This window comes from Aspergillus japonicus (genome assembly GCF_003184785.1).
Source record: "Aspergillus japonicus CBS 114.51 unplaced genomic scaffold BO86scaffold_6, whole genome shotgun sequence".
NCBI classification, from domain to species: domain Eukaryota; kingdom Fungi; phylum Ascomycota; class Eurotiomycetes; order Eurotiales; family Aspergillaceae; genus Aspergillus; species Aspergillus japonicus.
Window position 1 is genome coordinate 545763 of NW_020291643.1, and position 22975 is coordinate 568737.

Consider the following 22975-nt stretch of genomic DNA (forward strand, 5'->3'; position numbering starts at 1 on the left):
TCATAGCTTCTTCGACTAACCTTTCACACAGTGAAGCATGCATCAATCGACCAGTATTCACGGTTTGGATGATACAGATACGCGATAGGTGTCTCCTGTCAAGCATTTCTCTCCATGCCGTAGAGCATAGACAGTGGTGGTCAAGCTGGATGTCATAGATGTGGCTCATGGGCACGTCTGTGGTGAATTGCGGATGATGCAGAAGACTCTCCCGCCCAACGTTGCCATCGGAAAGGTTGCGAAGAGACCAGTTCATAAATCGTCCCCCATCCTTCGCCCTGCAGGGTGACCCTCTGTATTCTTAAGTGAAATTCTTTGACGAGTGGATGGAGAATTTCGTTAAGACTGGTCATATGCAAGAAAGACGGTGAGAAAAAAGCAAAATGAGTTGTAATGGATGCCAGTGCATCCAGTGCAGGACATGAGAATGTAGAAAAGTATATTCAAAATAAGCCCACAACAGCCAAAAAGGCATATTAGACACTAGGGAGGCTCTAACACAAAAACCTTGTTGTACATATTTTATCGGACACTATTCAAACCCTCCCCAAAAAGTTAAAGGTTATCTCTCTCAGAACTCGCGACTTTCGCCGATATCGCAGACATCGAAAGCCCCCGTTTCCGGAAGGTCGTATTCTCGCAATGCCTCCTTCAGCTTCTTGGGGGGTTCAAGCACCTCTTCTTCAGTCAAGACCCATGTGCCCCAGTGGATGGCCATGGCTCGCTTGCATTGGGTGTCTCGGAAGATCTTGACTGCATCGTGAGGGTCGGCGTGCATGGGGCTCATGAACCATCTGGGCGCATAGGCTCCAATGGGGATCAACCCTAGGTCAAAGGGGCCTCGGTATTGTCCGATCTGTTTGAAGGCAGGGCAGGTGGGGAAGTTGTGCTCGGGGGCATGGTCGTTGGTGCCAGCTGGAAGTTCTGGAACGGCTGCGTACCCGGTGTCCCTAGAGATCTGGGTTAGGAGGAACAAAGCGACTTCATGATTCCGGATCATCGATCATAAACCTACCCAGCGAAGTATAATTTCTTGCCCCCGGACTCGATTGACCACGAAGCCCAGAGCGTCTTGGCCCGATCGAAGACTCCTCGGTTGCTCGTGTGTTGCGATGGGAGGCAGCCGATTCGAGCCTTGATCTCAGCTGACGGGGAATTGATGTCTTCAACCGCTCCCTCAACTTTTGCCGGGGACTCCTGGGAGGGCGACAGGACGAGATCGCGCTCGTCCCACCAGTCTAGCTCTGTTACGTTCTTGATTCCGAGCTGCTCGAACCAGCTTCTGTTACCCAGGGGGGCGAAGAAGTGGCAATTCGGGTGTTTTCTGAAGATTTCCTTAATAGTAGGATGCGAGAGATGGTCATAGTGGTTGTGAGAGATCACGACTGCATCGATGATAGGGATATCTTCAATCTGACAGGGAGTGTCGGTGTAGCGCTTGGGGCCCAGCCAAGACAGCGGAGAGCAACGGTCCTCGAGAACAGGGTCGAAGAGGACTCGCAGGCCGCTGGGGAATTCAACATAGTAGCAAGCGTGGCCGAGCCAGGTTGCGCGCAGACTGGAAGCGGTGCGACTGGCCAGGAACTCTGCTTTCTGGACAGGAACGGTGGGAGGTGCGGTGCTCGGGAATTTGACCTTGCCCGTGATCATCTGCCTTTACGCAGCAGCAGCAGGAATCATGCGCGAGTCAGCTCATCGATGCCTTGCCAACTTGCCTATATATGTCGTCGCTCTCTGCGGCCTGAGCACTTACCACCAAAACCGTGCAGCATCACTGATTGTGATATCCTTCCAAGAGCTGACAAGAGGGATTAAAGTTAATCAACCTCCTGTAATGTTCAGTTTGCCAGGTGGTAACTTACTCCCATGGGTTCTTGAAGCCATTGGTACGATGATGGGCCTTATCCTTGACATCACTCGGGCCCGGAGATCCCGGCGCGAGCAAAACCGCGGCCGAATACAGGATCCCTGATGCGGGGGTACTCATGTTGCGTTTTTTGGAGGATAACCCACGTGAGACCGATTCACTATGACGATGGAGGGAATGCCAATTTCTCCAGAGCGCACGCATATCCAACTTCCGGTCCTTGGGGGAGGGAGGGAGGCAAACTTTATAAGGACCAAGGTTCAAGGCACGGAGAGGTGCGTGGCTCGAGACAAAAAGAAAAGAAACTATTGATGACTATCAATTATGCTGACGCCTGCTAGTCACCTACAAGTACACAAAGACTGGAAGTTATTTTTTCCCAGAGCTAATCCCTGTCAACGCAGAGACCGGATAGGTTGATCAGCACAGTCACTTGATGGTGAATACGGGCTTGGAGCAAACGTACAGTACGGAGTTTAGTTCTCGAGGCTGGCACTTCCTTATCTCCGCCACTTAACCCCTGCGGCCGAAAATCCAAGTGGGGCCACCGCTGTTAGGTATTCAGGCAGTATGCACGAAATGTACTACACTCGAAAACAGTACTGACGATACCTACTAGTAGTTGCAGATAGTAGTAATACAGGATAGGTGCAAAGCGCGGAAAGTGGTTTGATATGCACAAGCTATACCACTAGTATGAGAGGAACAATGAGTTACTAGATATGTATTCCCTGCGCTCTAACCCTCCAACTGAATCAACCCCAAAGCAGATGGAAAGGTCAGGTTAAGTTCAGTCATGTCATATCATTCAGTGCTTGTTCTCCGTCTTCTCTCTCTCTTCTCTCTAGCTAGGGTATGGGGATAAATTAAACTAGCTCGAATATGACAGACAAGAGCCAAGAAAAGCAAGGCGTTTTGATCGGGGAAACAAAACAGAAAAAAAAAAAAAAAGAATAAAAAAAAAGAATCCAAGTGCTCCTCTCGTCGTCCCAAACGCCTTCAAACAAAGAACCAATAAGATCAGAAGTAAGATGGGAAGAAAGCAATCGTGTTCACTCCCGCTAGTTGTATTTCCGTGCGTGTAAGTGGTAGTAGGCAGAAGTAGTAGGTGTAAAGTAAGCCAATGAATCCGGTGTAGCAAGTAATGGTAAAAGTCGTGATTCCCAAATAGTCTTTGGTACTCGTGCAATGCGGTGGTAACAATGCATATGTTGATTCGATCAATATTGACCGGCCAAAAGGTATAGTTCGGTGGTGGACATATGTGCGGTTGGGTTCGTGGGGATTGAATAATCAAGTCAGGTCAAAACATGAGACACCAAAAGAAGGGCTAAGTTCTACTCTTCTTGGCCCGTTCATTACTATAGACCCCATCTCCCGTGTCCTTGGAGAGAGGGTACAGATGCATCCCCATGTCCGTCGGGAAGTCCGGATGCAACATGTTGAACCGGTTGGGGTTTTGAGGGACGCCATTCACCTCAGCAGGACTAGGCTCGACAAGGAGCTGCGCCAGGCCTCTGTCGACGAAGCCGACCGGCTTATTATGCAGCCGGTCCATGCGAGCCCAGTCGTCGTCAACTTCCTCGTTCATGAGCGGCGGTAGCGGGGGAGCGCCGTTGTTGCTTGGTCGCGCGTGGTAGTTGGCCAGAATGTTGTAGGGGAGATTGGGTCGCACAGCCGGCTTATCAGAGAGCTCAGCCAGGGCGTTCAGCGCGTGGTTGCCGTGCCCCCGGGTCGAGCGCGTGGCGTGGAAGTTTTGGCTGGCCGTCCGAGCCATATCGGTGGCCGGGGTACCGTTGTCTTCCGCGCCTGTGCCGTCGACGCCGGAACCCTCATCCGCGTCAGTGTTGTTGCCGTTGGTGGCGGCACCCGAGGGCTGATCCGCACGTTTGGAGGTTGAGAAAAAGTGTACGGTAGCTACATGTGCGTGGTTCGCGTGCGCACTGAGCTCTTTTTCCGTAAAGAGGTTCTGGATCGCGTATGCGGGCGCTTGCTGTTGCTGCACCAGTTGAGCTTTTGCGCGCTCGGCCGGATGTGATGATAAGCCCGAGTCGCGAACCGGAGAGCCGACTTCTTCCTCAGGTGCCTTTCTCTTTCGCCTGTTGAAAGTTTCTGCCATGGCTCCGTCGCCGAGCTCAAGATCAACACGATGGCGAGTATGCCGCGTCTTGCGATTGCCGTGGACACCGCCTGGGCTGGCAGGATTGGTGATGCTGAACTGGTTCGGATGCAGGAGCAGAGCGTTGGTGTCAGCCAGATCCAACTGCTCTTTCTCCCGCATCAGACGGGCCCGTTTGCCGGTAATGGTCTGGACGAGACGCTCGCGGAGGGTATTTGCAAGGTGTTTGTATTCTTCTTCGGCGAAGTGGACGCGGAACGCATATTCCCGTCGAAATCTTTCTAAATTGTTGGTATGACGACCCTGGGCAAGAAGGCTCATTAGCACGGGCAGGCCACACCCGAAATCAAGACAAAACGCAGACTTACTGCCAACATCGCTAAATCTGCATCCTTTTCGGCCTTGGCCTGGTTTACTTCCTGCACGAATCGCGAATACCACATTCCCGCCAGACTAGCCATCTCCTTGGCAAATTTCCCTCCGCCGACAGTATTCTCAATCAGCTGTGCAATCTCGTCTGCGGAGTCGGGAAGCGGGCCCGGCTCGTACGGATCCGCATTGTTGATGAGGGTCATGTCGCATTGAAGGGCATGCAATTGTTGCCGAAACTGAGTGTCTCGGTTCTGGCTGAAGGAGGCTGTTAGATCGTGGAGACGCTCCTGAAGCGCACTGCGTCGCTTGTCCCGTTTTGAGAGCGGCACGCTGGTCGGAGGACTTGTCGAGCGTCCACGGGAGTGTATATTGTTAGACATGTTTGGGGCACCGCTGCTATGAAGTGGAGATGGAGGAGCAGGCGAGTAAGCCATAATCTGGGCGGATCGCTCGCCTGGTAAATTTGCAAAGTAGAAGACGGGGGGAGGGCTGGGTTAAGTGCGAGAGCGATCTATTTCTCTTTTCACTCTCCCGCTGTGTATGAAAGACAGGAGCAATTGAGAGGTGGTGGAGAACCGCTGCTGTTAGAGAGCAGTGCAGGTCCCAATTCCGAAAAGTAAGCACATTCAGGGCGAGAGAGATATCGCAAGATGGACAGACAAAGCGAACCAGAACAAAGTGGAAGGATGAATGGATGGATGAACAGTGACGGAGGAGAAACAGAAAGCGGGCAGCCGGCCGTTGGCCCGATACAGCTTAGCGTCGGGGACATTCCTCACCGCCCGGCTTGACCAGCTCGCCTTGATTCCCAGGATAGTTAGAGATGAAATCGTGGTTTCGAACATAGGAACAATATCTACTGGTCTTTCCAGCATCGAAAGATCACCTTCCCTTCACGGTAATCTATGCCTCGTGTCAGACGCTGTGTTCTGATGAGAGAATCAATATCCCAAGCAATTGAATCTATACAAGTGCAAAGTACGCATAGTTCTTCAGTAGTTGATGCCAAACTGGCACCCTCAATTTGGATGAATACATCCTGTTTTATTTTGATACTTGGATCCCTGCAATCCAACATCTAGACTGATAGTAATAATCATCGTCATCATCGACACAAGCTAGTGGTCATCACGCTTCCATAACACAAGATATCCTGGGTATTCTGTTCCAGCGGAAAAACAATGCAAACAGCCAATGCTTCCTAGATAGACGTCCCAAACAACATGCAAACTGAGACCCAATGTCCATCCAACTCCTCAAGACGCCGTCGGACCCGCCAGGTCCCTTTTTATTGTAAGACCATATATCCAGCCATAAACAAAGTCAAAAGAAAGAAAATAAAAACAAGAATCAATGAGTAGAACGAGGGAGAGACGCAAAGGGCGTGATGCGTCTGCAACTCGCTCAACCCTGTCCGAGACCGCTTACGAGTGGGATCGGCGGATGACAAAAACGCCCAGTTCAACCCCATCGTGAGGTTCGGAATCCTCGCCGTAAGGTCGTCGTCGAATTCCATCCAAGATCTCACCCAAGAGCATGGCCGACGTCACCTCCTTGTCTTCCAAGATGTAGTTCGTGGAAGACACGTTGGAAACAGCTTTGGTGGCCGGAAGACGCCGACCATTCTGCCAATACACGCTAAGCACCTCCTTCATGCGAGCTTTCTCTTGGTGGATGAACCATTCGGTCCAAAGCTCCCGATCGAGATGAGCGCTGCCTTTTCGAGCATCCACAATACTAAATTGAGAAGAAGAGGAACTCAAAGAGTTGCAGAGCTGGGCGAGGTTTTCCCGCATCGTGTCGAAGTCGTCCATATGAGACACGGAAGAGAGCTTGCCCAGATAACGGCCGATATCTGTAGAAAGTTCATTCACAACCACGAGTTGACGAAGCAAGGGGTCCAGAATAGGACCCAGGTACTGTGACTTGAAAGTAGATCCACCCCTGCGAGTCGGGTAGACAAAGAGTAACGAGCCCCCGTGAGAGGACAGCTCGGATAGTCGATCAACCAAGAAGGACGGGCGGTATGGCGAAAAGAGATCCTTGTATTCCTGGGCCGACGAGGGGGGAAGGTAGCGTTCCAAGATCGAGAGATGAACCGTGAGGGGTGGGACGATCGGCATGGGCGAGTGAGAGGGTCGGGTTTGAATGGGACCGCGGAAGTCGTGATAAGCTGATACCACAGCGGCACTGGAGAAGACGGTGGGGTTGAAGTAATCGTCGTTGGAACATGAAAATCGAGGGCTATGTGGGGGCGATGATGGTAGGTTGGAGAGACTGAATTGTTCGGGAACTGCGTGGGTGATATTGATATAGGGCGATTGTCCATGTCGGAGTCGATTTTGTACTGCCTGCACTAACGAGCAATAGACACTGTCGTTGGATGATATCGTGGCGGCCTTGTCAGCAGGGCGAGGATAGGGGAGCATCTGAGAGACGATTTTGACGGCCTCTCCGCGGGAGTTCGAGAGAGCAAGTGATGAGACTATTCGCAATGGACCAATCAGCGGCGCTCACTCGCAGGTTCCTCGATCCTAACTTACCTGTAGCTTCGATGCTGTTCTCGAGCCATGAGCTGTGATCACAATCCATCTCATCTGACGACCCTGGGCTACCACCGGAGCTCGACGGCGACACGTTTGACAGCTGGTCGGAAGGGCTACTGAGGCCGTCAGTCCGCGCTGGAGAATTGCCGATGTTTGGGCCCTCGTCCATGACCATGGGCCCATGGTTTCGAGTCACATGTGACTCGAATAGCAACATATCGGAGGTGGGGTTCCAGGCAATATGATCGTTATCATCAGGGGGAGTAGGTGGAAGAGCAGAGAGGTAGTCACTTTTGGCCGACGAATCCCACCCAGTAGAGGAAGACTGCGATGCTCGAGTCGCCAGCGAACTAGAGGCAGTCGGACCAGTGGAAAGACGAAGGCGGGATTGCGGGGAAGAGGACTTAGAGTCGGAACGAGAGACTTTCGACGAGAGACCCAGTTCTTCAAAGGATGGAAGATGGAGAGAAGCGTTGCTGCGCGAGAGGAAACGGGAGACTGGAGAAGGCTTAGTGAGGATTGAGCCCTGCGAGGCTCGACGCTTGAGCCGACCTGAGCCAGTGTCGTGATGGAAGGATGCAGGAGATCGAGAGGAGTGGTGTTGTGGCTTGATAGGAGAGATCGGGCTAATGCGAAGGGGGTCGTGCGAGTCAAATGGCGACACGGCTCTTAAAGGCGAGCTAGGTTCTCCGGACACTTCTGACGAGGATGGCGAAGTTGAGGAGCTAGAGGTTTCTGAATATGGAGAACGCATGACCGAGCTGTTTCGCACCTCCAAAGCAGGCCGAAACGGTCCATGACACACTGGAGAATTCATTCAGTCTGCGGGTGAAGGCGCTGCTGGCACAGTGGAAGCAGCGAGGGCGAGACGCAGGCGGACCCAATAACAGAATCGGGCCCTGGAGCAACGGGAGGAGGCGGAAGATAAGACCGATTGGAGGGGGGGGATAGTGGGAGTGGAGGGGAATTGGAGAGAGGGCAGATCAACGCCTCTTGATGATAGCGGCTCGGTAAAGGGTGGTCAGGTTGTCTGTCAGGAGGATCGTGTGCAGTGGAAGGTTTCACGGAAAATATAGTCGAATCAATGATCACACCAATACCGGAAAAACGAGGTAGTGAAAGTGGTAGTGGTGGTTGAGACAGAAAACCAGTTTAGGTTGAGCTGAGGACGGGACGGTCGGGAGATTGATTGCTGTGTGGTGGTGGTGGAAGTATAGGAGGGAAGTATAGATGAGGGGAAGAGAGAGGGGAAGAGGAAGAGAGGAGAGGAGAGGAGACAAGAAAAGAAGGAGAAGAAGGAGGAGGAGGAGGAGGAGAAAAGAGAGTTGTGGTGGTAGTTGCTAGTTAATGGAAGTGTGCGGGTGGATGTGGTTGATGATGATCGATGATGATACAGTGGGGAAAGGGCGAGATTGAAGGGCGAGCGAGACTAAAGACTCCAGCTAGAAAGCTAGAAACCCAAAGAGACTACTACCGTACTCCGTCGTAGAAATTCGAAATTCGAAATTCGAAACGCGAAACTCGAAGAGCGGCCAGACGCCATCCAGTCAGTAAGTACTAACTTCGATGAGCACTAGCAGCAACAGGACAGACAGACAACTGAAGAAGGAAAAGGTTTTTTTGAGGGGAAGGAAGAGAAAAAGAGAGCGGAGTGAGTAGGAAGAAATGGAAAGAGGGAGGAAAAGAGGGAAAGGAGCCTAGCCAAGGTGGAAAATGGAAGGGCCAGAACAGATGGTGGTGGAAGTGGTGGAAGTGGAAGAGTGACAGACAGACACAGACAGACACAGACAGACACAGACAAGACAGCCCGAAAGGAACAAGACCCTCGGGCTGCGACTTTCCACCCGTGTTCTAGACCGCACCCTGCCTGATTGGGGAATTTCCTGACACGAGGCCGCCGCTCGCTGCAGATGGTGGTGGTGGTGATTAACAGGTCCAATTGTTCGACACTAACTATAGTAGAATTCTTTAACTTATGACTTATATAGATATACCCATCTACATCGTAGTCTTTCATTCTTCAAGACTCTATCATTTTGACTATTGTACAAGCAGAATCAGAACAATACTTAAGACTGTAACCATCCCGTAATATACACGTAATTAAATGGTAACATCCCTCAGTTCCAGACACTGCCCGGACTCATCCCGACTCATCTAGGCCTTCCACCCTCAGCCTGTTGTGTGTCCCACACTCCCACTGCCTTCCCATAGTGGCTGATCGGAGCTAAGATGGGCAAAGCCGGGCGATACCTTACCGTAACCAGCATTACACGGGCCTTGAGGCTATCCTTTTCCTTCCGTTGTGGCCACTTTTCTTCCTCCCCGTCCTTGGTTTTTGTTTTTATTGTATTTTTTTTTGATTTAATTCGAACTCTTTTCAGCTTTTTTTTTTGCCCCCCCCCATCCCCTCCTCCTCTTTCCATTACTCAAGACCCACTGCCTAGAACTGGCCTCACTGGGTTCACCTCCAGTCATGACTCCACGGACCGTCGCCTTTACCCGGCTTTACGACTGCCCATGCCCATTCTTGCGTCGTCTCAACTTCTTTCTCATTATCTGTTGTCGGTGAGGGTGTACTTATTGTATGGGTGGTATACCACTTATCGGGGAGGAGGACAAGACACACGACCTGCGGATGACCTGGTCAGTAATCCTATTTCCACCCCACCAACCAGCCCTCTCCCAAACCATCCCCCCCCCGAAGGCAACAACAGCTATAGCTACTGCTTCTTATGTCGAATGCGGCATTTTGATAAATACTCATACCATCCAGATCCCCAGTCAATCCTAGTCCATGGCATGGCAGGGCTGCCAGGCGCCCCGTCAAGCTGTCCGTGGTGGTCAGGGCAGTGACAGTTGATGTGGTCTGGGCTCTCTTTGCCCTTTTCCCTTTTCCCTTTTCCCTTGCCCGCCCACCTCGCCTTAGAAAGGATCTCGTATTACCCGGATCAGCATCACTTTTGGACGATCATCATCCTGCACTGTCTGATCGAGGAGGCTTGTTTGCCTGGTCTTGCGCGCGCGGGCGCGGGTGTGAGCCTCGATCGGATCTCCGGGTCGAGACACGCTCTGAATCAGATGCGAAACGACAATTCTCATTTTCCCCCTACCGTACTCCGTACAGTACACAACGTACATACAAATTGTTGATGCGACAAGGTCAACAGCAAACACCTCGTCACACCGACAGACAGGCGAAAAGTAATCCCAGGGCGCCCGGCCGCCCGCCCACTGCCCACTGCCCCCTGCCCCCGGAAGATAGTCCCTGCACAAAACGAGAGATGGGGCTCTCTCGGCTGAAAAATCTGTGCACAATCAAGGTGGAGATTGTGTATAAATAGATTGGAAGGGGACTAGCTCCCTAAAGTCACCAAGTGGCTCGGGCTTGATCATCGCCGGGCCTCATTGCACAAAGTCATAACTCAGAAGTTAATATGTCGGAGGTTTTTTTGGAGGCATACACAGTAGATTCCACTCGTACAAGCTCAGGCTGACTACTGGTAGGTATGGGGGGGGCAGCTCAGCTTCAACCCGGTCCTGCTCTCTGAATGGAAACTCAATTGGTGATTCATACAAGTGATGGTCAAGTAAACACCAAAGAGGAAAATGATTCCCCGTCCACTCAACTGCTACTTCCCCAGATCCAGTCATTTTCCCATTTCCCCGAGCCCGTCGACCAGTCCACGATACTTTCCATGAATCATCTATTCGGTTTCCCCTCCAGGCTTTACGAGTACTCAGCAGTAGGTATGCTTTCTCAGATCTTGACGTCGTCAGCCTTCCCTCCTCTCCATACCCCCCCACCCAACTCCCCCTCCCTCACCCTGGTTCCACGGCAGAAAGGCGCACCTGCATGGCGCGATCGAATCCACTGCCGCATCCGGGCGGATTGACGCCTAGACCCTGGTTTCCGTGCTGCCGAAAAGATCCGCCTAATGTGATCGGGATTCCGCCTGGGTAGTCAAAAGTTGAACAGGTCTTTTTCATCACATTTCTTTTTATTTTTTCCTCGCTTGAGGATTTAAGGTTCAATTTGCTTTTACCGTGTGTGCGTGTCCAGGTTTTCTTTTCCGTGAACACCGCAACTTTTGACTGCGGGTTAAGATCATTTCATCTTCAAGGTCAAGTGCTCCGTAGGTTGGCGTGACTATACTTCCAGCTCATCTCATAGGCTCTAAGGCAGGTACGAATCACAAGAAGCATAATCCCGCCCTTTGTCCCAAACCTAAGCACACCGTACAACCTTAGCTATCTCGATAGACTTTGAGATTGGAAATCAATTTAAACTTGCCGACTTTGCCGTGACGAGTTTTGGTTAGGTGCTGAAGACTACCGCACAAAGAATCATGAGATCCGTCAATGCTACAGGGTACATGTACATACAGTACAGCAAGATCTTTTACACTCTTTACACTGGGCAGCGATGAGTAAGATCCAGTTGTACGGAGTAGATCCGGGCAGAATCCCGCCCGAGCCTGAGGCTGAAATGCGCAATTGTCCGTTGCGCGTTGCTTTTTTTTTTTTTTTTTTATTTTTTTTTTTTTTTTTTTTTCTCCCCCTACTGAGTTAAATTAACGCGCAATCAATAAGCTTGCTCGCCCGTCGCTGGAAATTACCCTTTACCCAATCGTTGCTTTTTTTTTTTTTTTTTTATTTCACTCATCGCCAATCAACCCTCTTAACCTTGAACCCCTTATTCTTTTCTGCTGCAAGTAAATGATCCGAACCTGCCCCCGTCAGATTCACTTCCCATACTTTCCACACTTTCCATAGATCTCCTACCTATTGTCCCCCCGCCGAAAGAGCGGTCGACAAGTCACTGACTGACACTAACATGTCTAAGGTAGTATCGATGAACATTCATTCAGTGAGTGATGCACAAATGTATGCGCCCGCCAGGCTGAGCCTGGGTCTAGTCCTTTCCCTTTCCCTTTCAATTCCACCGTACCTAACCCTCGAAAATGGAAATTATGCCCCTCCTCCCCTCCCATGACCCGAATCAGCTCCATCCGTAAATCCGCCTCTGTCGTTTTTTTTTTCTTTCTATGTAGACTAGGATCCAGTTCACGACGTCAGTGGCTGGTCCGGTTTAGGTCCCGTGCTTTTTTTTTCTCCTTTTCTTTCGACAACTTTACACTAAAAAGGAAAACATCCACATCCACGGGGACAGGGAAAATCCATTTGACAGCGAAAGGGGGGGTTGCTTGGTGGCTCACTTGTACTCGTACCTGATCTAGTGGTCGGGTTGGTCTCCAGCTTAGAGTGGGCTTTTACATTAGGGGTCTCTACCGGTACAGTAAAATTGCATGACCTTCTACAGCCCGTATCCCCACGACAATGAGGTCAGAATCATACTCATGGATACCATTTCATTTCGCTAAAGACTACCACAAACCACAAACCACAGGAAGCAGAATCCATGACGGATAGATTTTCCCCACCACCGATGGGTTGGGTCAGTCAGGGAGATTGCACTTCCCAACTGTGCGGTTGACACCGTCAAAGTCAAGTCAAGTCAAGTTAAGTCCTGTCATCAACTTTGGTCCACTGTCAACTTTCCAGGGACCCAAGGGTGTGTGTGCACGTATCACCTGGTCCCTTTTTTTTTCGGTGTGCTCGGTAGACTTGCTTGATGGGAATACCTACCTACCGGTAGTAGGTAGATGAACGAATACGGGAGGTTGTTCGCAATTTGCATTTACGGTACTGTGCTGAGAGTAAGATTATCTTGTAGATCTCCGACGCAATCCTGTTTCCCTTGGTCGTGACAACTGACAAGGGAAGGAAGGGCAAGGGGTGAGTCTGTGACCAGAGAGTCTAGATCTTCTTGTTCAGAATTCCATGTACTGACTGTATGTACATGTACTATGTAAGTCATGTTGATCATGGTCTAGGTTGATAGTCCTCGATAGCGTCCGCCCATGCTTAAAGGATGGACTATAATCGTAAGTCACGGGATTCACCAAAGGGGCCACATACATATGCGTGCACACTAGAGTAACTAGGTTCCGTAAATCATCACTGACTGTATACTGTGTAGCAAAAGTCCAGTCCATTCTCAATGCCATGCCATGCGATGCACCTTCATCTATTCTGACCCGTGGTAGTCTCCAGCATCCTGATACAGTATCACGACCATTATCCGACCCTCAACAATACAGAGTATCCTCCCAATCACTAAATATTGTTATCAGATGTTCCCACCCCAAATCCTCATAGATAAAAACCAACCACGCAACCCCCGTCCAACATACACGGTACAAAAAAAGCCCTTTAATCAACCCGACACAAAGCACTACCCCACAATCCCAGATTTCTGCGTACTGTACTCCGTACATCAGTAGATGGAAATTCCTCATTCATCCCAACTCCACACCCCCCACCCCCCAATATCGCTTTCTGAACCCCAACACCCACTCAGACTGTCAATACAACATCCCCCTCCCGATCGCATTCATCATCATCTTGTCAACCTGAATCAACACTTATCGAGTAACAAGAGAATCTGTTCGATGAATAGATTAAAAACGGCCCCCTACCCACCCAAATTCTTATCCCGTCATCTCACTTAGAGTTGGTCGTGGTACGTATTCACTCTGCCCTGCCCCGTCGGTCCCGTCCCCTGGCCTGGCCTGGCCAGCGCCCGGCCGCTCGGGTGTCTTTCCTTTATTGTTTGTCTGGACTGAGGGGAGTTACTGGGAGGAACGCCACCGGACGAAAGAGGGAGGTTGTGGTCTGGACCTATGCTGAAGGGTTATTTCTGGGGTTGATTGGGTGGTTGGAAGGGACTGTACTACGGGGTGACTACACGTGTGCATTCTGGTAATTTCTGGGGAATCCAAGGATAATTGAAGGGACCAGGCTGCAGACCTGGTCGGATTAGTTTTGATTTGCGTACAAATGTCATGTCAAGCCAGGCTACATGCAGCAGAGGCGGTACCGATGGTTGCGACTTGCTAGCGAATAAACTAGTAGTTGTTAGTCGTAGTCCAGGTCCCCTGGGGCAGGGTCCGAGAGCTGGAGCTGGGGTTCAGTAATTGCCGGGCTTTAGTTAGCTATGCTTGATATTGCTCAACTCGCGGGCTCTAACTACTTGCCTGGAATGATTATCCGTTCAAGTGGATGTCAGTGCTTTGACTACTTCTTATTCTTATGAGATATAGCTGTAGAAAGGGATTGTTGCTTTATACTATTGTCAATTCAGAACTGCGATTAATAACCTGAGGTGAGAATATCAGTTCTGATGCTGGATCTACGTACAGTATCTGGATCTGGTGCTAGTTGCACCCTGATCCTCTATCAGTACAGATGATTTCAGTTCAGTGTGACGACCAGGTGACCGGCCATTACTTCTCAAACAAGCTGCAAGTATAGGATTATGCCCCTGCTGTTCAAGCAATATCCTCAATCTTACAGCATGGTCTCTGCACGTAGCGCAGAGACGATTTCTGACAACAACAGTCCTCGAGCCCTCACAAGGGATAATCAACACATATTAAGCACAGGTACAAGAAAACCACCCCTTTATCCTGATGCATCAGACTCCGTGCCCAGCCCTCAGCAATCAACACTCTCGTGAACTTGTCCCGATGAAGGACCTCACAAGTCCTTAACCCCCCCCCTTCCCGCAGGATTTCTAGCTCAAACCTTGCTCAACATAGCACCGATGCGGTGTCTACCCGGGAGGAGGGGGAAGGGGAGAAGGGGGGCAAGGATACGATGGGACCCGGGGGAATGGATGGCGGCGCACCTTACCTATCTACCTACTTACCTACTTACCTACCTACTTACCTACTTACCTACCTACTTACCTAACTACTAGGTACTCCATTTCGCCTTTTGAGCAGATTGTCTCAACAGCCAACCATCACCAACATCGCCACGGCTCCGCTTCAGGACAATGCTACCCAACAAATCCTCATCCTCTCGCCTTGAGGCTTTGCTAAATTCCAAGAACTAGCCCGAGGGCGGGCACAAATCATCGAATCTGGCTTGATTACATACCCCCACCCCAACCCTCCCTCAAGTAGAGCAGCCGGAAACACCAGGGCTATACATCAGCCTCACACGACACGCAGTACTCAGACGAGTTAGAGTCGCACACCACATTCCGTTCATGGATCCTGGGAACCACGCCATCTGTGATGCATGCAGCAACAAGTACCCGACCTCAAGCGACAATCTTCCAGATGTTGAAGGGGCGAGATAGGAGTCTGAGAGAGAGGGAGGTGACGAGGAATAGCGGCTCTGATTCCTTCCTACAGCGGACAGAAATAGAGGGGGATGTTGTTGCGGATGGTTGTTGACGTTCAGAGCACTGCCGAGTACATGATATAGGATGACACGAGGGCATCATGCAGCATTGCTTTTGTTCAAGTTCAAGTCCAGGTCCGTACGTAGGTATAGGATGCGAATCGAAGGCCGTGCCTGTACAACATAAGGGTAGTTGAGACACTGTAGGAAGAGTCGCCAATAGCACAGTGGCAGAGCACTACCGAGCTCTCGAACGAGAATTCGTGGGCTATTTCAGGATATGGATCCGAACAAAGTAATGGTCAAACACTAGCCCAACATACACAACCTTACCCATGTACGCAGGGCCAGGGACAATCCTACCTGGTAGCTCCAAGTCTAAAGACAGGAAGGCAGACAACAGCAGCAGGGGAGCGAGCGAGCCATGATATGCTCCGGGGCGCTCCCCAGTTCCACTGCGGTCGGCGACCAACCTGATAAACAAGGATGCTTCTGTTGTTGGCAGTGGCAGTTTTCACTGATCGAACATCACCGGATGTAAGGACAATCCGACCATGTCGCGGTTGTGGCGCTGATGATAACGTCCTTTGGAAGGGGCCTGTTCCGTAACGCCTTGCGCTTGTCAATGGGATGAAGAATAAATAAATAGGTTGGTCCATGTGAAAAAAAAAAGCCCAGCGCTGCGGTCGCACAACATCATGGAATACTCAAGAGAAGTATCTTATGTATCCATACTCATGTAGTGCTTGGCATCATGCCATCAAGTCAGGATATGGAGTACTGGAGATGATGTAGCCTGGAGTCCTAAGGTCTGAATAGGCTCGTGGCATTGGTTAGCTCGGTCGCTCAATGCACCAAAGGCGAGTCAGACTTACCGCTGATGCAAGTCCGTAGCTTGGGCCACCGACTGACTCGTTACAGATGAATGTTTACACATGTGGCTAGTTTGAAACTGACTATTTGCAATTGGTCTGTATTTCACTATCTGGTGTAAACCGAGTAAGCTGAGTTACGACGCGCGTCTCAGAGTTAACTCATCAGTCGACTGCCCAGTAGGCTATAAAACTCGACATCCATTCGAATCCCTGGCCGCCTAAACGGAGCCCATTGCTCCTGACGCTTGCACCGCAATGCGTAGTGCAACCGCCTGGCTGCAATTGTTGGCTGGACCGCCCCTGCCCATTTCTGCTGACGAATACCCGCCGCACAAGTGCATCTCCGCGGGTCCCCTCCTTGCAGACGTGGCTAGAGGCCGACAGTTTGATAGCTGCCATGCGGATCATATGAGCCTTGCAGAACTGGTGCACGTAGAGATCCCTTGCGTGATAATGCGGCGGGTGGAGTCTCTGGGGGTAGGAGGTCGCAAGATATCGGGAGGTAGCGAATAGTTCGCTTCCCGTCATCGCGTTCCACTCCAGATCTGAGTTTCGACTCCCAGAGTCATGGCACTGCATGTGAATAATGCTTCACGCAGAGCTAATCAGTTCCGACCCGGTGGACGGAGTGAAACGGAGTCATGCCACTATGCCTCGAAGGGTGGAAGGGTGTGGTAGGATAGGTGGATCGCTCGTATTCGTGAACATCAAGTCCAATGGTTGGAAACTTTGATTATCACACCATACCAAGGTAGCACTTTCAAGACGTCACGGATCTTCTGCGAGCATCCGCATGGCGGCGAGTGTGGAAACGTTGAGGCCGATCGGTCCGACGTGACTGCATGCCGCGACCGGTGGTGACCTTGGCCATCAGCTTTTGTTCATCGCCCATTGTGATTGTGACTGGCGTGCAGTTGGCCGATTTGGCCACAACAGCCGGTCGTGACGAGTCACAGTGGAAGCCGGCGTGGTACGACATAGACGGCGGCGGGTCTTGCCGATCCAGCGCCGCTTGCAGCTCCAGACACTGCAACACCAGCTCCTTGACACTGTCGGTCAGCGCATACGCGCGGTATTCAATATCTGGCCAGAAATCATCGCCCCAGAAGGGATCTTCCCGGACGGCGGCTTCCAATGACCGGAGCCAGAAGTCGAAGCTCGGCAACCGTCTCTTTGTCCCTTGCAAGTGGTCGGACAAGAGACAGGCCACGGCGATAAAGCGAATGGTGGGCTCGGAATTCATCACATGAAGCACAATGCACGCCGGGCAACGCTCCGTCAAGTACCAATCGTGTTCCTCGGTCAAAATCGAGTGTAACCAGGCATAAGCACTCCGTGCCTCTCCCCGGAAGGCCCGGTCGGCTTCCGCTCCTTTGCGACTGGGAAGGACATTGGCGGCGATGCGCGAGGCTTCGTGATGCAGGAGAGACAAGGGAAGGAGCAGCGTGTGGATGATATCGCGATGTAGACGGAATGTCTCTTGTTCCTGGGCAAGACAGGAGTTGCGGTGGCAGGCGCAAAAGCTACAATCAACCCTAATTAGCCCTGGGATGACCAAAACAACCAGCCTCTTCCAGTCACATACCTCGGAGCCTTCATGCCCAATTCCTGTCGCCGGAGGTGTTCTCGCATCATGCGAAACGCCTCATTGCGATCCAGGTTGTCGCGGTCCTGGTGCGAGATGCGAAACGGCGATACAGTATTGGCAGTCGACATTGTTCTTAATCGAGTCGCCCGTTGACTATGTGGGGACAGCCGTAGGATCTAAGAAGGATGTTTGGCAAAGGCAATTCTGAAGCGCCTAGTAGGTGAATCGAGGTGACGTGCTATGATAAGGTAGACAGTGTGCGCACACGACTAATCTGTGGCCAAGCAATTATGGCAAGCACAGGCAGAGAAGCTTTCCTGAAACGGCAATGATGAGGAAGGAAGGAACCACGGATAGCATGTTCCAAAAAAAGAATTACTGGAGAGGAAGTGGTAGAGCAGAGTGACTGATATCTCGAGGGGAGGAGCGAGGTTGATAAGCAAGCGAAACCACAACAGAGACCTGTGATGAGTGACTAGAAAAGTCCGGGGATGGGAGAGAGGGGGGGGGGAGGGGAAGGGAAACAAAAGCGAATATGAATATTATTATAATAAGCGCGATTGACAGCGGACAAGGGGAGAGATACGGGGAGAGGGAGAGGGAGAGGGAGAGGGGTTAGATGAAAAAGGAAAAGGAGGAAATGAAACGGTGACGAGCGATGCCCACTCACTGCATCGAATGCGGGAAGGAACCTTGAAGCCCGCCAAAAGCCCGCCAAAGCCAGCCCACGCCAGCCAAAACCAGCCCAACCCAGGCGAGGCCCCGTCATCCACGCAAGCCCCCGACGATCCAATTCAACTGCTCCAACATCCCTTTATCTCGCAATCTCTCACACGGTTACACCCCTGCGACCGTTCAATATTTGGACTCCGGTCTGCAGCTTCGATGCGTGCAACCTTCGCCGCTTCTGATAGTACCTGTATGTTTTTGCCGCCATTTTTTGGCACTCTTCCTGGTCTTCCACCAGGTCCGGAAAAATGAATGGAATTGTGTGGGAGAAGGGAGGTGGGAGGGAGGGAACGGACCTCGTCCGCACAGTGATCCTCATTATCTGGCCATGGATCGGCCAGGGTCTCGATCGTTGTCCAGACCCAGTGGCCCCTCGTGCTGCCCGGGCAGGCCTTGACTCTGAATAACTCGGCCCATAGAAGGTCCATAAAAAAGGGGGGGCAATTTCAGTCCAAGGCCGCCAACTGGCTCGGGAAAGACTGGGCCGCCCACCAAACTAGTCGAGATAGTTAATGATAGTTGGGCACGATTCCCGCTGCCACTGATCACATCACGATAGTCGTCCACGTATGGCGTCACACGCCAACACCGGGAAGCAAGATCCAAGACATCGGAGAGGCAAATCGAAAAGAACACGAACAAGGGCTGCTTCTTTTTTTGGTCGACGGTTTTTGCCCCTGCTCCTTTTTGGGGGGAGTTTTTTCGGGGGTATCGAATCTCGAGGAGAGAAACATGTAGATTGCGCTTTAATTATCACAGTGGGATGCAGTGGGATCATGCAGTGGGGGGGAGAATCGAGACATTGCAGCAACACCATTGGCGGGGATGTCTGAGATCGGTCAATGACTAAGCTCACCTGATCCCGGCCTGCCATTCCGGGCATTTCCGAGGCTCCTCGGACGAGGTCGGCTTAGTTCAACTGTAGTGGCCTGAATAACCAGGCCCCCACAGGCCCCCACGACCGGTTCATTCCTCCCTCCCGAATTACCCAATTAGGAAGGGAGGATAATACTCAGTACACCCACCAACTGCAGAGTCGCATTTCAGTTCTCTCTCCCTATCTTCCAGAGACTATGTTGACTGTGCATAGTCAATCCCTCGGAAGCATTGTTCACGTCGCTGCAACGCGAACCCTGCATACATCCATGTCGCCAGTATGGCAGCTTGAAACTCAGGCATTTGACGATTCCCTCGGTCTTCCACCTTAATTCCCCGCCCCCTGTCTGCCATTCCGCGCATTCCAGCTCATCCCCCGACACCAATGGCTTCAAGGAGGCCTGCGCCAATGCTCTTTGACATCATGCTACTGGAAATACCATTGTCAGGCATGTCTCCGTCCAGAAATTCACGGTGCCATGGTATGGCTGGGAGCCATCTCAAACTCCCAGGTACCGCGTCGCGAGGGTGTTGAGCAGCATGGCATCACATATTAAAGAACCTGATTCTATCCCATGATGAGAAGCATGTCAGGCTGGCATCTAGCGACTTCAGTTGTTCTGTTCTCAATCGGGTTGCATATCGCGGAGAATTGGTTCGACTGTCTATCGAACCCTTGCAGCTGCTGCTTCGGTGAACACAACGAGCCCGGTAGCTGGTCCAGCACACGTTCGCCTTCGTGCACACGAAGCTGCTGTTGCGAACTCGTCTGTCAGACAGGTACAATCGCTTTGTCCTCATTCATCTGCTCGACATTAGCCATTCTGCACGAACGACCGCCACACGTCGACATTGAAGCACCCAAAGCTATAAGCCGGCGCACATTAGCTCAACTCGCACAGAATGAAGACACACTGCTCACCGTCGCTGGCGACACTTTTTATGCTGCTCGCAGCATCAGTGCCTCGCGCCGCACATGCCATTCAGACTATTTCGGCCGTGGGCTCGAAATTCTTCTATGAGGACGGCAGGCAATACTATATAAAAGGTACAGCACCGCGGCCTACCAATACCACTTCACCGATCCTCCTTACTAACGCAAGTGTCCTTGGCGCTAGGAATCGCCTATCAGCTCGTTCCCGACGATCCCTTGATTGACACCGCTCAATGCACGCGAGATGCGGCCCGCATGGCTGAGTTGGGCACCAACGCAATCCGCGTCTATCATGTGGACCCTGAAGCCGACCACGATGGCTGCATGAAGGCCTTCGAAGATGCAGGCATCTATCTCTTTGTGGATCTGGACACGTTCGATACAGCGATCTCCCAAGTCCGTCCCCAACCTACAGAACCTCATGTCGGGTCACATGACCCCCCCGTAGCCGTGATACTAATAAAACCGTGTAGGTCGAGCCTCATTGGGACCAGACCCAACACGACCGGTTCGCAGCTGTTCTGGATGAATTTCAGCAGTACAACAACACGGCCGGATTTTTCGTCGGCAATGAAGTCCTCACCACCAAGGATGGCTCTGCCGCCGCGCCATACGTGCTAGCCGCCGTTCGCGACATGAAATCCCACCGCGACGAGAAGGGATATCGCCCGATTCCAGTGGGCTACTCTGCAGCCGATATCGCAGAGCTGCGGCCCATGCTGCAGAACTACCTGGCCTGTCGGTCGGACCCCGCAGAGCGCCTGGACTTCTTCGCCCTGAACGCCTACGAATGGTGTGGGGAGTCGACCTTCACCCAATCCGGGTACGAGTCCCTCCAGAAGCAAGCCGAGGGCTACCCCGCCCCAATCTTCTTCTCAGAGACCGGTTGCAATGTTGCACGCCCCCGGACCTTCGGCGACCAGGCCGCCATCTTCGGTCCCGAAATGGCGGACACTTGGTCAGGCTCAATGATCTACGAGTGGATCGAGGAGACCAACGACTACGGGCTAGTGAACTACGGCCCTCCTCCACCGCCTCCGGCCGCGGACGCTCCCGCCGCAGCCACCGCCAACGGGCCCCTCGTGCAGGATGGCTTCGTCCGCCAGGGCGAACCCACTCCCGTCGCACCGGACTTCGACAACCTCAAAGCGCAATGGGCCACCCTCAACCCCACTGGCGTCGCTCTATCCGACTACGCCGCCTCCACCTCCACCATCACCCCGCCAGCGTGTCCCGCCTCCACCGCCGGCGGATGGGCCGTCGACCCCAGCGCGCCGCTGCCGACCCTGGGCCAAGCGGCACCATCCCACCGCGCGGCACCGACAGGCGCGGTGACCGGCGATGACTCCTCCTCCAAGGATGAGGACAGGCCCCCGCGGCAGCAGAAGGAACTCGACGTCTCCGACGCCATGTCCGCGTCCTCGGCGCAGACCATCCTCCCCTCCTACGAACTCAGCAACGGGGCAGGTTCCTTCGCTATCCTTCGCGAGGGCAGCCTCAACCGCGCCATCGAGGTGTCGCTCGCTCTGTGCACGGTCGTAGGAGGTCTGGCGCTGTGGTTATGAATCTTGTGATCTGATGTATGTTACGCGACATTTTGGAGTGTATCTTCTTCTTCCGGTGTCCCTGGCGTTCTGCTCTTCTAAAATTCAGGCCTTCCCCACATTATCCGCGATCCCTCGCTGTTTTTCTTTGACCTTGACTCTTCATGCATTGCGGTATAGTCCGAGCCCGAGGGTGGTCACTGGATGACTATCACGAATCAATACAATATCCCATGGAATGTACTTTGAGCAAAGAAAGCATCCCCATATGGGCGATCCACAGTGGTTACACAGATTCAGTCACCCAGATGGGAAGCTGGACTATTTTTTAATACGTACAAGCGGTCCGCTAGGTAAGCCGAGAAAGACCAAGTGTTCCAAAAAATAATTAGGTATCAATCACAATTCACGCCCAGAGACTCCGCCTGCACACCATGCTCGTCACTCATCACGCCCGAAGTAAGGGAAAAGATCCTTTGTGTAGGTAAATATGAGAAGGGGATATACAATATGTGTGTCAGGGGCAAGAGAGCAGTTGGTCGATGGTGGCTGAATAACGACGGGATGATGAGGGTGGGCTAGAGCCCGGGGTGGAAGGTTCAGTACACATCTACACCGCATCAGTAGAAAGGTATGCGCGTGTAGGTTCCGATTGAAGGATAGGATGAAGGAGATCCTGACGAGAAGATCCGGGGGAAGGAGGATGAGGCAAGGGGGCTCTGGCGATCGCTGCTCGATGACGGCATATTAGAAGTACAGATATGTGCACTGCTGGTAATTATGTTCACAAGGAAAGAAATGACAAAAACGTGGGGGAGGGGGTTAGTTCTTCCCCATTGCAATGCTATAGTTCCAGGAGGGATCATGGTGCATTGACGGCCCGGACGCATACTCGGGGTCCAGCCAAGGGGATGGGGATGGGGATGCAGTCCTAGAACTGATGTACCGGTCATGTTGTTCGGGGTCGGTGTCGCTGCTGCCGGTGACATAACTATCGGTCAGATAGCAGTCGGGGAGACTGGAGCTGGACGCGGAGGCGGTCGAGGAGGGTTGATAGGTCTTGAGACTCACGGGGCCTCCGGAGTTGGTCGTGGTCGTGGTGGGAGAGTACTCGGTGCTTGCTGTGGAGCTGATCAAAGACGACGGTGACCGCGGTGCTGCTGGTCCGGTGCGCGGGACAATCAGATTATTCGAAGATAGATCAGCATTCTTATTGGTGCCGACGCGCAGGGCGTTCTTCGACCGAGGAGCGTGATGTTGCAGTTTAGA

General features: G+C 52.2%; 7 protein-coding genes across 7 annotated transcripts; 2 read left to right on the forward strand and 5 right to left on the reverse strand.

Annotated features, from left to right (window-relative positions):
* Positions 1-571: 571 nt before the first annotated feature.
* On the reverse strand, positions 572-1987 carry BO86DRAFT_396345 (putative Zn-dependent hydrolase/oxidoreductase family protein; the record flags this gene model as incomplete). The annotated part of the gene is made up of 4 exons (XM_025673393.1): positions 572-950; positions 1016-1654; positions 1754-1798; positions 1863-1987. The coding sequence occupies 4 exons, from the start codon at positions 1985-1987 to the stop codon at positions 572-574; spliced, it is 1188 nt and encodes a 395-aa protein (XP_025531231.1).
* An 805-nt stretch (positions 1988-2792) lies between these two features.
* On the reverse strand, positions 2793-5024 carry BO86DRAFT_453788 (Sds3 domain-containing protein). The gene is made up of 2 exons (XM_025677016.1): positions 4355-5024; positions 2793-4289 (listed from the first exon to the last, which is right to left on the reverse strand). The coding sequence occupies exons 1-2, from the start codon at positions 4790-4792 to the stop codon at positions 3198-3200; spliced, it is 1530 nt and encodes a 509-aa protein (XP_025531232.1). The 5' UTR covers positions 4793-5024; the 3' UTR covers positions 2793-3197.
* A 758-nt stretch (positions 5025-5782) lies between these two features.
* On the reverse strand, positions 5783-7658 carry BO86DRAFT_304900 (uncharacterized protein; the record flags this gene model as incomplete). Its single annotated transcript, XM_025667638.1, has 2 exons — positions 5783-6843; positions 6902-7658. 2 exons carry the CDS (start codon positions 7656-7658, stop codon positions 5783-5785), a joined length of 1818 nt encoding a protein of 605 aa, XP_025531233.1.
* Positions 7659-8949: 1291 nt separating this feature from the next.
* On the forward strand, positions 8950-9795 carry BO86DRAFT_189090 (uncharacterized protein). Its single transcript, XM_025666661.1, has one exon. It carries the CDS (start codon positions 9137-9139, stop codon positions 9758-9760), a length of 624 nt encoding a protein of 207 aa, XP_025531234.1. The 5' UTR covers positions 8950-9136; the 3' UTR covers positions 9761-9795.
* A 4912-nt stretch (positions 9796-14707) lies between these two features.
* Positions 14708-15980, reverse strand: BO86DRAFT_189140 (uncharacterized protein). The gene is made up of 3 exons (XM_025666662.1): positions 15524-15980; positions 15344-15428; positions 14708-15076 (listed from the first exon to the last, which is right to left on the reverse strand). The coding sequence occupies exons 1-3, from the start codon at positions 15817-15819 to the stop codon at positions 14930-14932; spliced, it is 528 nt and encodes a 175-aa protein (XP_025531235.1). The 5' UTR covers positions 15820-15980; the 3' UTR covers positions 14708-14929.
* A 724-nt stretch (positions 15981-16704) lies between these two features.
* Positions 16705-18128, reverse strand: BO86DRAFT_189205 (uncharacterized protein). The gene is made up of 3 exons (XM_025666663.1): positions 17889-18128; positions 17621-17799; positions 16705-17558 (listed from the first exon to the last, which is right to left on the reverse strand). Exons 2-3 carry the CDS (start codon positions 17749-17751, stop codon positions 16796-16798), a joined length of 894 nt encoding a protein of 297 aa, XP_025531236.1. The 5' UTR covers positions 17752-17799; positions 17889-18128; the 3' UTR covers positions 16705-16795.
* A 2003-nt stretch (positions 18129-20131) lies between these two features.
* gel6 (putative 1,3-beta-glucanosyltransferase) lies at positions 20132-21457 on the forward strand (the record flags this gene model as incomplete). The annotated part of the gene is made up of 3 exons (XM_025667332.1): positions 20132-20276; positions 20347-20558; positions 20636-21457. Coding segments are annotated over 3 exons (1179 nt in total), but the record flags the coding sequence as incomplete, so codon positions are not given.
* Positions 21458-22975: the final 1518 nt, after the last annotated feature.